At 42.0% G+C, this 13,481-nt stretch overlaps 1 protein-coding gene across 1 annotated transcript in view; it reads right to left on the bottom strand.

Moving 5' to 3' along the window:
- Nucleotides 1–1,803: 1,803 nt before the first annotated feature.
- Nucleotides 1,804–13,481, bottom strand: part of mllt11 (MLLT11 transcription factor 7 cofactor) — a 34,908-nt gene continuing 23,230 nt past the window's right edge. The window contains exon 3 of the mRNA XM_083646762.1: nucleotides 1,804–4,905. Coding sequence (XP_083502888.1) covers nucleotides 4,819–4,905 — 87 coding nt within the window. The 3' untranslated portion in view covers nucleotides 1,804–4,818. The remainder of the gene's footprint in view (nucleotides 4,906–13,481) is intronic.

Raw genomic sequence — 13,481 nt, 5'->3', positions numbered from 1 at the left:
GTCAGCTTGGCCGTTGCAGGGGAGTCCCCAGCAAAATGAGTCAATTGTGTGAGTTCACTAGGATTTCAATGACTAGAAGTTAGCCCAGGGAGAGAATGTAGTGCATATACTTAATAGCGTTCACTCTGTCCTGTTATCTCCACATCTACATTATATTGTAACGATTCAGGTATTGGTTCAGGAACCGGAGACTTATAGTTGGTACAGGCTTTTATTCACGGCTCATTCTCATAGCTCCTAGCGGTAGCTGCGCTCCTAGCTATACACACGTCTTCCCAGCTCTCTCACATACTGTAGCTTGACTGGCATCACCACGAGACAGGAAGTGCCACTTACACACCGTTCCCCCCAGGAACACCCCCACACATCAGTTCCTAGCTACACACCGAGACACCCCATTACATGTCAAAACCCCGGGTCGCTACAATATTATAGCCTACTTGCGCTGTTCGTGTCAGCTGCGTCAAGTCACATTTTCGAGGAGCTGCACGCAGGCTGCGCCGACAGGCTCGCCAGCCGCGGCGCACCCCTCGGCGCATTCAGTGAGGGCTTTGACGCATATGTTTTCCGCTTTCTGCGAGGTCTCTTATCTCATCAATTAAACTAAAGTTACCACTAGTTACAGCAGAAACATACAATTTAACTCATTGAGTGCCAGCCACTTTTGGTGCCAGAGTTTCAGAGCGTTTTCAGTGATTTCTCGAGGCCCACAGAATATTGTGTGATATTACTATGTAAACACCAAACACGCCCAAAGAACGATGAGACTCTCTTCTATCATCAGCAAAAAAAAGTTTATTGATATCATTTTCCGTTCTTTAGTTATGAGCCGGAGAAGATAGGTTGATTTCACCAAAAAGAGACGTTTCAAACTAGAAGCTGAGATAATTAGCCTTTTGTGAAATGAAGCATTTCAAGCACATGACTGACTCTGAAGCTAATATTTTCTTATGTAGTCACACCTCAAAAATAATTTCCTTCAATAAAACAGTGAAAACAAAGGAATTTTGTTTGGCAAAATAATATTTTTTAGCTGCAACCAGCAGCGCTGGCCCCTGGTTGCAGCTTCTTGCTGGTCTTGATTTACTGCTGGTGGGCATCAGATATTCTAGCTTGTGTTTGCCAATCCTGTCCTGCTGTCTGGGTCTGTCTGGGTCAGTGTTGTATGCTGCCCTGCGTGCCCCACCCCGCTCAACTGCAAACCCCACCTCCGTGGGAGTGTCTCTGGTGGCTCTCTGCTGCGTTTGCTCTGTACTGAAAAGTGCGCTACATCCAGCTTTTTTACAGCGTTCCGCGTGTATTTGTCAACGGCTCCCATCGCTTCCAGTTGGGAATAATAACAACTCCACAACTAATCATGCGGATGGGCTATCGCAGCGGACACGGAGGGGCTCAATTGTGGCAGCAGATTGGCTGCTGCAGGCACAGCTAACGTTATGCTTCATGCATATCGATGCATACCGATGCGATTTCCGTTTCCCCATGACTTCTTCTGTTTTTTCCTCGCCTTTCTGTAATCTGGAGAGCACTGTCGCCACCTAATGGGTCCGCAAAATAGCTTTTACACATTCAACATCCACCATACTTTCACAGGAGATGGATCAGGCTTTGATCCACGTCCCACCGTCAAAAAACGCATTTGACGCCGATCGACGTCATTGGCACTCTACGTTACTATTCGCTTTGACGCCGATCGACGTCATTGGCACTCAATGAGTTAAACAAGAACAAGGGACAAAAGACAAAAGCGAAAAAATGTAATAAAACATGGCAAGGTCACATCACAACAAACACACAGGCGTGAGTTGTTATTAAGGTTTTATTTGAGAAAACTCAGACATCTGGGACATTTTGACTGTAACGGCTCTGAGTGTGTGCACCGCGTCACTCTGTAGGCCAGACAACATGAGATGACTGCAGAAAAATCACATTCAGGAGGAAAACTAGGCTACTGTGAAAAAAAAAGTGTTTGTTTTCAATTATATATGCATGAGCTGGCCTAGTATTATTATTATTAATATTATTACCCTTGTATAACAGTACATTCTCAATTCAATGACCTATTTCCCTTTGAACCAGCAGATGGTGCTGGACGGATCGTTCAACAGTGAAACACATTGGATATCTTTTTTGCTTGTGTTTTGGGGGGTTCAGTTTCCAGAAGCAACAGTGATGGGATTTTGATATACAAATACAAGGGGAAAAGTATTTATCATGACGTGGAAAATAACCTACCAAGGTGAAAAAGTTAATGTCTGTTCATTGTGACTGTAGACAGACTATTGCACCAGTTTGAGTCCTGCTCAACACAACAGCAACTAATAAATAAATAAATAAATACAAAAAAACACAGGGTTAAGAAACAAGGCAGCCTCCCTCTCTCTCTCCCCCCTCAGGTGGGTTTCCATCCACCTGTTTGTTTTTTTTGCAAATTTGGGTGCATGAGGGCGGGGCAGAAAAAGGTGTAAAAAAAGTTTGCACGCTTGGGGGAGGTGGAAAAGTTGTGTCTCAAATGGTAAATGCGACGAATGCAGTAGAAACCAATGAAGCTAATCTTGCGTTGTCTCTTGGTTACCTCTAATTAAACAAACCCCATTCAAAAACCATGCAGTTTCATATTGCCTTGCTACGATGCACTCCACATGTCGGCATCACTCACTAAATACACTTGTAAGGTAAATAAGAAACGCATTTAAGCACAATTATGGGCTGTTCAGACAGGACGTGTATTTCAGGTCAGAACGCTTTGGAAATCATCTTGAGAGCGCTTCCAATGCACACAGACCAGCGCACAGAGCGTTTTGTGTGTGTGTTTTTTTTGTTTTTCCCTGCTGTCGCTCACACTACTGTTTATTGTTGATCGTTTGCACTGTAAACATGAAAGCCAGATTGGCATTTCTGTCAGCAGCAGAGTTTGAAGATCCCCCAGGCAGGTGAAGGGGTAGTAGTGACTGACGAGCAGCACGCTTTTCCTCCATATGTTCCAACTTTTTTCAGCTTGAGACGCTCAGAGCGCTCTACCCAAAGACACTAGCCGCCAAGAGCGCTTAAACGCCAGGTGCGGTCCTTGAAAGAGGAGCGCTCCTAGTGCATCCTTACCATAGAGAATGAATTGCAGAAAGGCGCTGACTTCTCAAATACGCAGGTCCTGTCTGAACAGCCCCATACAAGGTTTTCGACTGCCCACTGCTGTGTTTTAACGGAAGACCACCTTACATGTTATTCACTTGCAGTAACTGCTCCGTGGATTATACATTATGTATAACGAATTGAAGAGTGGTGCCTGGTAATCCATTTCATGCTGTAGCATTGTGGATAATGAAAAAACTTTTTAATGTTTTTCATACAGCTCGCAAGACAACGGCACGGGTTTTAATCAGCAGGCAGACAGCACAACTGACTGCGCATCAACTCCTAATATCCGCATAACACTAGTGTTTCAAATACACAGGACGTGATGTCAGTGAAAACGCGTATCATTTAGCATTTTCTTTTGCCATTTTTCTGAAAATTCTGTTGAAATTTGCAATACACTTGGATGGAAACCCAACTTCTGTCTCTCCTTCTCTCGGTCTCTCATTTCCTTCCATTTTGGCACAAACCACAAACCTTAACAAGTCATTCTATAGGGTAGGAAATTAACGGGGGCTCGGGGCAAATTGCACGAAAAAAGAAAAGCCCTTGGAATTGGGATGACAAGGTAGGCTATACTATGCAACTTTTTAGGGCCCTTCAAACGTAAACAAAATGTTTGTATTTTTTTTCTTTTTTACATTTTAATCTCTGACAGAGCTTTTGATACAAGGAATATCATACAATAGAATATTAATTTGTAAGAGCTAAAAAATAATTTTAGATATACACTACTTGAAAGCCATAAACTGAAGGGTTTGTTTGTAGACATTGGAGCCAAACAGGGTTGTGTTTTGAGTGATGGTGCAATAATAACAATTAAAAGAGCACATTGTCTCCACCCTTCTGTCTCACCACTATGTGATAGGTGTCGGTTGTCAGAGGGTACATTCACTCGTATTTCGCCAATCGCCTGCACCGATCTGAAATTCCTCCAGAAATTCCTCCAGTGTTTTTCCCCCCAGCTTCCTTTGACCAGGCTCTGTGGGTGTGAAGTACAGACTGTCTCATGGTGTAGAAGAGACCGTCTGGCTTGAGACTAGCCCAGGGCCTAAAGAAGCTGTCAACAGTCTACTGTTATGGGTTGGACTGGATAGAGACATCTACCTATATACTGTCGGCCATACATCACAACATGCCAGACAATGTTGTTGAGATGACAGGAAATGAGGATTGTTTATGAACATTTAGGAATAAAATATGCTTGGATTAGAGTCATTGAATGTTTGTCTGTCATGCAGAAGAACTGCCCTGGGAATTATCCAAAATGCCCCGAAACATATTCCACAAGGGTGATAAAAAAGCCCTTCTTTTAATTTTTTTTTAATTTAGTTAATTTCCTACCCTGCATGTAAAATGTACTTCTTCACAGTGAGACGCGAGGCACCGCTTTGTTCCGTTAATGTGGATTTAATGAGTTAAACCTTTTTTAATTCAAGGCCCACTTCTGATTGTTAAAACATTTCTGAGGACCACCTTCCAAAATAAATGATAGGTTATCATTGTGATATCTTCATGTGCGAGGTCCTCCCACTAGATGGCACTCTGAGGCCCACCAGTGGGCCACGGCCCAGTGGTTGAGAAACACTGAGTTAAAGGATGTAGGTCAATGGGGTCACTCAGAGGTCAGACTGGGTCACTCAGAGGTCACAGGGTCACTCAGAGGTCACTGGCGTCACTCAGAGGTCACAGCAGCAAGCTGAGGTCGGCCAATAGAGAGTCCACGCTGGCGACGGGAGCTCTCCAGTAGTTGAAGGAGGAGAACTCGGACAGCTGAGAGAGAGAGGGAGAGGTCAGTTATATTTCCAATTATCTGTCGCCCTCTGCCATTACATCATGTAAGGGATGACCATACACTGACATTTATGCTTTCTAATTCTCAAACATCAGTAGTGGTTAGGCCCTCATAGATGTTTGAATGTGACACTAGGTCTGTGTAATTAGACCGATTTTCTTGAGGTGTTAAGCCCCACAAAACTAATGCTTTATTGGTCCTAAGTGCAGCTCAGGTGAAAATTATAGAAGTTGACTGGGAGGTGAAGATGTTGGAGACATGACTGTAGTAGTAGTAGTAGTAATTTCGGTCCACTACACTAGTTTTCCCAAATGTATGTAGCCTGCATAGAAATAAATAAATAACAATAATAAGGCATCAAAGCAGTAGGCTAGGCCGTCCCATTTAGCAACGCTTCGTTCCAGCTGGTCCCAGCCTTCGCGGTTCACGGAGGACAGGCCTTTGTAGACCACGCCCTTCGGAGGGTGTGGCCGCCGTATTGAAACACAGTAATAATTGCACCTAGCCTATGCTGTAATGTAAACTCCAGTTTGCAGTCATGGTGCCCAAGAATTAGCAGTTTTAATTCCATTCATGTTGTCCTGTTTATTAGGCTGCATCCCTGTACTATTTACAGGTACACAGCTACAGTAGCTAGCGAAATGCTAATGTAAACTGTCACAGCAGCAGGCAGTTGCTACTGACCAGCTGAAGTATCACTGGGCTATTAAGTCAGATATCAGGGGGAACATAAAGCTGTGTGATGTAGGCTACTGTAGATACTCACCGATCTAGCACATTGTAGCATCTACTGCTTATGTAACGTTAAACAGGGATTATGGACATTATGGACTCTGTAGTTGAATGCCATTATTGAGAGTGTGCTGCTGCACCGCAACGGCATTGAAAAGGCACGGCAAACAGACCTCAAATGCACAGCAAAGAAGGGAATTACTATGACTGTAGGTTAATAAGGATTAGGGCTGTCAATCTTCCTCAATAATCCAATTAGATTTTCAGTGCTTTTATTATTTTAATATTCGATTTTTAATGAATTTTTAATTTTACTTAGACTTCTATAAAGCCTAATCAGCATGTTGTTGTTATGTACCGTTCTGTCCCCTAGAGAGCAGTCCAACCACTCAAATGTCCCGTTAACCGTAACCTGTAACATTGACCAATGAATGAGATAGATTACATGATCAAATTAAACTACATTACATGAGATAGATTACATGAGAAGATTCAACTCGTGTCACATCCATTTGTGGTCAAGGCGATCTTTTCTTCACTGATCATTTTTCTGATGTTACTGAGCCCAACTCAACCCAGCAAGCGGAAGCTAGACGATTTTATTCTCAAAATAAAAGCGCTAATGTATTACTGTGTGACTCGGAGCGGGTTAAAATGGACTTTTTGAAGGCACAACATTATGTTCATTTAAAACAAGTTTCTATGCAAATGTTTTCTTTATTTCCTCTTTGGTACTTGAGGTATTTCGGAACACACACACACACACACACACACACACACACACACACACACACACACACACACACACACACACACACACACACACACACACACACGTTGCAATGGTACTTTTATTTTTAAAGTTGTAATGGGAGTTTTCCTTTCTATTCTGGCTGACTTGACAACTGTCATCAGGGGCGGACTGGGATCATAATTCAGGCCGGGCATTAGATACCAAGCAGGCCAGGGCGATACGGACCGACGTGTGTGCCGGCGTCCGTAGGGCGGCGGCGAAAAATTTGGACCGTTTGAAGCCCAATTTGGGCCGCTTGAAGCCCAATTTGGGCCGTTTGAAGCCCGATTTGGGTCGTTTAAAGCCAGATTTGGGCCGTTTGAAGCCCAATTTGGGCCATTTGAAGCCCAATTTGGGCCGTTTGAAGCCCAATTTGGGCCAAGTCCAATTTTACAATGAGATGCACTCACTTTAAACCTGAATAAAGTAATAAAACCACTAGTAAACCAGTAGGCGGCGCCTGGCCTGCTGTTCAGTGAGTGGCCTGGCCTGGCCTGCAAAAAAAAAAGCCCCCCCCCCCCCCCCCCCATTTTTTTTTTTTTTTTTTTTTTTGCAGGCCAGGCCAGGCCAGGCCACCGGGCATTTGCCCGACGTGCCCGATTATGCAGTCCGCCACTGACTGTCATCAAACTTTTAGCATGTTGTTGTCTTTGATGTAATTGAGTCTTACGCTCGTCCCTGTACTATTCACATTCACGTGTGCCTTGGTATCAGAAATAGCCTATCTATTGTATGAAGAATGACTAGCAATTTGACTGCTTTTGCCTCTGCCTTAGTTTTTCATTGGATATTGTGACGACAGAAGTTACAATATATTGACGGGTTCCACCACATGCATGTGAGTTGATGCGGAGTGATTATGCACGAGGTTAAAGGGATACTCTACTTTTTCAGGAGTTTAGCTCATTTGCCACATCCCCCCCACATAACCGAGATACACCGTGCCTTACCAGCACTGTCCGCGCAGTTTACAGTGAGCTACAGTCGTGAAATTAGTTAGTATTAGGGCTGTCCCAAACGATTATTTTCTTATCGATTAATCTAACGATTATTTTTTCGATTACGGTAGTCGATTAATCTAACGATTCTTTTTTATTTAATTTTTTTATTATATAACAATAAATTTACCCCAAAACTTCTCAATTTCAGTATTTTATTTAACCATCTAATTCTCTTTAACAGTCCAACATAACATATCTCAAATAGAATTAAAGCAAGAGCTTGTCCTCAAATAAAATGAATATAGTGCAATTCAAAATAAAATAGTAGAATAAATAAAATTCAAGTCACTTTCAGGAGGAATACCAAAAACCTTGTGCAATGTCAACTGAGTTTAGCAGCAGTCCAACATAAAATCATCATCTTACAGTACAATGGTGTGCAATTTTCAGTAACAGTGCTCTTAATTTTGGAGAAAGACAAAATGCTCCATGTAAGATGGTCATACATCATCCAGACACAAGTCTGTGTCTGTAGCATCCACACCCAACACCAACTGGTCTTACGACTGGTCTTAAGCTAAGTCGGTCGTAACTTTACGACCTAACAGCTACGCCGGTTGCACCAACAGGGCCTTTTTCTCACTAAGACCGGTCGTAAATATTACGCCTAGTCCAGAGCAGGCGTAAGGTGCAGTATAGACGGTTTTCACCTGTGTGTTGCGCAATAGTCACAACCCCTCAGCACGGCTGTATTCAGCCCTCAATTATAAACCGCAAACCGGAGTGCGTTATAACGTTATAAATATAGTCACGACGTTAACAACTAACCAATGCTGGGGGTCCGTATGGAAAGTGGAAATCGAAATGGTTAAAAGTTAAATCAATTTGGTTATTCAGTGGCATTTTACTGCCATGTAAAGTAACGACAAGTAACAGTTAGCCGCTAACATTAGCCACACTATTTTTGTTTTGTGACGATTGTGACGCGTCGAGGCACGTAGCGTGCGTCGACGTAATTACGTAGTCGACGTCATCGATTACATCGACTCGCCGGGACAGCCCTAGTTAGTATCGCCATAGAATGGAGCGTAATGGTACAGCTGTTCAAAATCCGCCAAAACACACATCTCACGGCGCCAAAATACATGTTGTGCTTCGGGTACTCACCACACGATGAAATATTAATCCAATATTTCACTACTCTCCAAACATGGCCACCGACCTCTTTTCCTTCCAAAAAGACAGATTATGTGCTTTTTGGATTAATATTTCATTGAGTGGCGAGATCTCAAACTGGTGCTTAATGAGAGTAATGCCTACCCCACACTACAGGATTTTCAAATCCTTGAAGATTATAAAAATCTTGAGAGCCCACACACTACAGGACAGAGAGAGCCGATTTTTTAACATTTCAATCTTGGGACACACACACAATCGCGTCTGTTCAAACGCAACCCCACACACTAGAAGATTATGCCGAAGATTCACCTTGGAAGCAGGGCTCGACGTTAACTTTTAAAATGCCTATTCAGTGTGCGCACCGGGTGTAGTAGTGTCATTTCGTTTTCTAAACAAATTTTATTTTTTGTTTTTATAATGCATTTGCACTGAAAGGATTTGTTTAACTAATATTTGCGCGGACAGCCGCGTCCATTCGGGGTGTAGGCCTACTGTGCACGGCCAGGCGAAAACCGTCTGCACAGGTGTCTTGTGGAGGGGCGCGTCTGCTGATTTGACTCACTTTTCCGTGCGGACACTCGCCGATGCGGGAAGCTGAGACCTAAGCGCAGGGCCGATTTTACACTTCATGGGCCCCTGGGCTATTCATCTCTGCAGGGCCCCCCCCTCAAGCGGAAGGGGGGGCTTCGGCGGCGCCCAAAAAAAATGTGAGTGTTTTTTTTTAACCTTTTTTAGCCGTATTTAAAGGAATATCTAATTTTAAATCAACATTAGGATTATACTGTTGTGATGTCATTATTCAGTATCTTCTCCTTTTCTCACTAACTTTCATGTCACCACCTGCTCTCCTGTCAGCATTCTAACTTACAAACACAAACTGTAGGTTTAGCCATCATGTTCTTTCATAAACAGCCTGATTGGAAAGGAAAACAACAAGCACTTTTATTATTATTATTTAGTATTTATTATTGCTGTTATTATTACAGTGCACACACACATTCTCACAATTATTGCACAAATCAATCGAGCAGTATTCAAGTCTGTTCGTACCTGAAATGTCTTCTTCCTGACTTTTGCCGTGGCAAAGCGTTTGACTAGATTGGTGAAGTCCAATGTTCTAACAATGTCACTTTCCAATGACATCAATGTCAAGTGGGTGAGCCTTTCCTCCTCTCGCTGTTCCGACCTCCCCTCTCCCAGCCCCCATGCCTAAACCTAACCTCCCCCAGACCCTAACCCAAAACCTAACCTCTCCCACCCCCACGCCTAAACCTAACCTCCCCCAGACCCTAACCCAAAACCTAACCTCTCCCACCCCCACGCCTAAACCTAAGGTCGGCATTGCGAGTGGTCGGCATAGCGGGTGGACACCATCTCACAGTGGATGTTATTACTCTGCAAAAAAAATTGAATGGCGCCAGTAAAAAAAACATTTTTTGCGAAGACCCTGGACAGGGGGCCCAAAAAAACCCCATCAAGGGTCCCCCCAAAAAAAAAAAAAAAAAAAAAAAAAAAAAAAATTTTTTTTTTTTTTTTGGGGCCCCTTGATGTCCCGGGCCCCGGGCTTCAGCCCGGGTAAGCCCGTTGGTAAAATCGGCCCTGCCTAAGCGCTTGTTGCAGGCTACATGCTTTGCAGTATAGCATTTAGTTTTCCGTCCCGTTCAAAGACGCACGGGTATTTCACCTCGATGACAATTTCCTCGTTCTTTGTTTCTGTGCGGGGCTGCGGGCGGACGCGGACCAGATTATTTTGCGAAAAACTGTAATGGAAATGCAGCTACTACTGGCTCTCTGCTCAAGATGCAATCGCCTGTCGGGTTGTAAATATCTAACATGTTAGATATGCCCGATTCACAATCGGGAAGAGGCAGTCTTCCCGATTGTGAATCTTTGAACCCCACACACTACAGGATCATTTGGGAAGATTATCTGCCCGACGCGCTTCAAATCGGGAGCACCCCCGAGAAAATCGGGAGGGGGGAATCTTGGCCATAATCTTGCAAATTATCCTGTAGTGTGGGGTAGGCATTAGACCAAGTTTATGTTGTTTTCTAGAGCCAGAGACATTGCTTATAATAACCTGCACATATCTACTGTGAATGGGTCTGATATTGAGAGACTCCCAGAATATAAATCTCTCTGTATCTGGCTGGATGATAAACTTACTTTTAAATATCATGTGAACATTCTTGCCAAAAAACTGCAGCAGAAAATTTGATTTTTATATAGGAACAGAGCTTGTTTTCCTATGATTAGTCGGAAAAGAGTAATTGAAGCTGTTTTCCTGTCTGTACTGGATTATGGGGATGTGATTTACAGGCACGTGGCAGTTTCTACTCTTAAGCCCCTAGAGTCTGTATATCACTCAGCGATTAGATGTATCACCGGTGATAATTATGATACTCACCACTGTGTGTTATATAATAGAGTTTGTTGGTGTTCCCTAGCACAAAGACAAGAGCTACACTGGCATTTGTTTCTATATAAAGCCTTAATTGGAGACTGCCCAAATTACCTCACTTTGTTACTGAAGTGGAACTCTGGCCCTTATGGCACACGAGCCAACAACTGGCTCACTCTTAGAATACCAAATGTTCGTACTGACCTTGGGAAAACGGCTTTTAACTATTGTGCACCTCAAACATGGAACACCATTCAACAAACACTGAAACTCAGTACTTTTGTATCCTTTTTTGCCAGAAATTCATGGCATGTTGGTCATCATTATTATAGGCATAGTTTTCATAGCAAGTTAGTTGGGTACTTGTGCCAGGCAGCTAAAGCTAGCATTGTAATGTTAGCCATCCCTCATAGAGCTGTGCATCTTCACTGATCTCCCGATTCGATACGATTCGATTATACAAGTCTACGATTCGATTCGATTCGATTATACGATGCATCTTAAATCAATGCATCACTTTTTCCGCAATACATGATTTATTTTTTCTCACTTTCTTTTTTCTCACTGTGTGGCTACTTTTAAAATAAAAGTGCATTTGGAATTGCATTGTATTATGATCCATAATTAAAATAAACAACTGCATGTACTTACATTCTATTTTATTTGATTATAAAAAAAAAAAAAAAAAAAAAAAATCGATTTTTGATATTTGTTAATCGATTCAGAATCGTCCTACCCTTGTACCCTGTTAGTCCAACGGTTGGATCGTTTTAACATTCGCGCGGATGGGGTTTTGACATTTTTGGTGGTCTGAGGCCAAAAGTATGCTCAGGTCTTTTTTTCTGTGTGTTTTACAAAAGTCTCCCTCTCACCATGTTAGGCCTCCTGTAGAGAAAATACTCACACGTTTACTGTTGGCGGTTGTTTTTTGGAACGCAAATTCTCATTGACTTCCATTATAACATACTTTTTTGGGACCTCCAGCCATTGAAAAAAAAAAATGCACTCACATTATGTTTTTATTCTATCATCTTGGACCAAACACCTTGAAATTTGACCTTGAAATGGAATTTTGTGGTTGGCTGAAAATTTGGGGGAATTACATGGCCTCAAAGTCCATTGCATAGTTTTCCCATAGTTTTCAATGTTAATTTTGAACAAAAACGACTCTTTTTTAGGACCTCCAGCTTTTTTCCCCAAAAAAGATTATTTCCCTGATGTTACACATCTCACCTCGAGTCAAGGCTTGTAATTACTAGTTTCTATTGTGTTTGGCTATTTCCCCCTATTCCCCCAGTTTTGGCACAACAACCAATTACATGCAGTTTACATGAAATGTACAGGAAATTGATCTGTATGCCGAACATGGGAAAATATTCAAAAACAGAATTTTACAGTGCACACTACTAATTTGAAGCCTTTAGACCAGGATAGATGCTGGACTAAAGCTCATTTGTGTTTTTTGGGGAAAAAGTCTGGGAGTCCAAAACAGGCACTTTTTGCTTTTTTGGCTCAAATCATGCAGTAAATATGAAAACCAACTGATGATGTCACAATGTCTATGAATGTCATCAGTGACATCATTAGTGACCAAAAACATCTTATGACATCACTGATGATAATCTGATTACAAAAGTAATCTGATTACAATGAGTAATCTGATTACAATGAGTAATCTGATTACAAAAGTAATCTGAATTTACAGATAGAAATTACAAAAAAAAAAAACTAAAGATGGATGAAAATGAATGTTGCTGCCAATCTTTGACCTATCCCAGGCTATGAAATCCCCCCCTTGAAAAATCCACTTTGCATTTATGGGAACAAAAATATATGGGAAATTGTGTTTTTACTGTACTTTTACTGTACTTACAGTACTACTGGACACTGGCATTTGAGGGGTTAAAGTTCTGACTAAGTATGAAATGTTGGTACACATAATGAGGGATGAAGTTACCAATGAATAAAAAAAATATAAAAAAAATGTTTGGGAAGAAATTAATAATAATCTTATTAATTATTCATATGTTGATCCAAAAAACTACCCAACAGTAAAATGAGTTATAAAAAGATAGCAGGGTACAAGGGTTAAGCATCGCGATGCATCTCTGAATCGATTATTTTCGGCAGCTCTAATCCCTCAATCATGTTCACATGTCACGTAGAGCTGTTATGGCAGTGAGCTGAGCTTTTACCCCTAGAGATGTAACGGTATGAAAATTTCACATCACGATTATCGTGACCAAAATTATCACGGTTATCGTATTATCACGGTATTCGTAAAAAATTGCTGGAAATGTTAAAAAAGTACTGAGAGACTCACTGAAATGATTTTACAACGTTTTATATTGAAAACTCAGACCCAAAAAGGATCGATACACTCACTGAAATCATTTCTCCAAGGCTGCACGTTTGCATCTGGGAGACTGTTGCCAACTTTGGTTGATGATGGACAGTATTTACTATGTTTTTCAAAGCACTGTAATCACGGTACCACGGTAATCACGG

This window comes from Poromitra crassiceps (genome assembly GCF_964638095.1).
Source record: "Poromitra crassiceps genome assembly, chromosome: 11".
Lineage (NCBI taxonomy): Eukaryota > Metazoa > Chordata > Actinopteri > Beryciformes > Melamphaidae > Poromitra > Poromitra crassiceps.
This window is presented reverse-complemented; position numbering and strand designations above follow the sequence as displayed.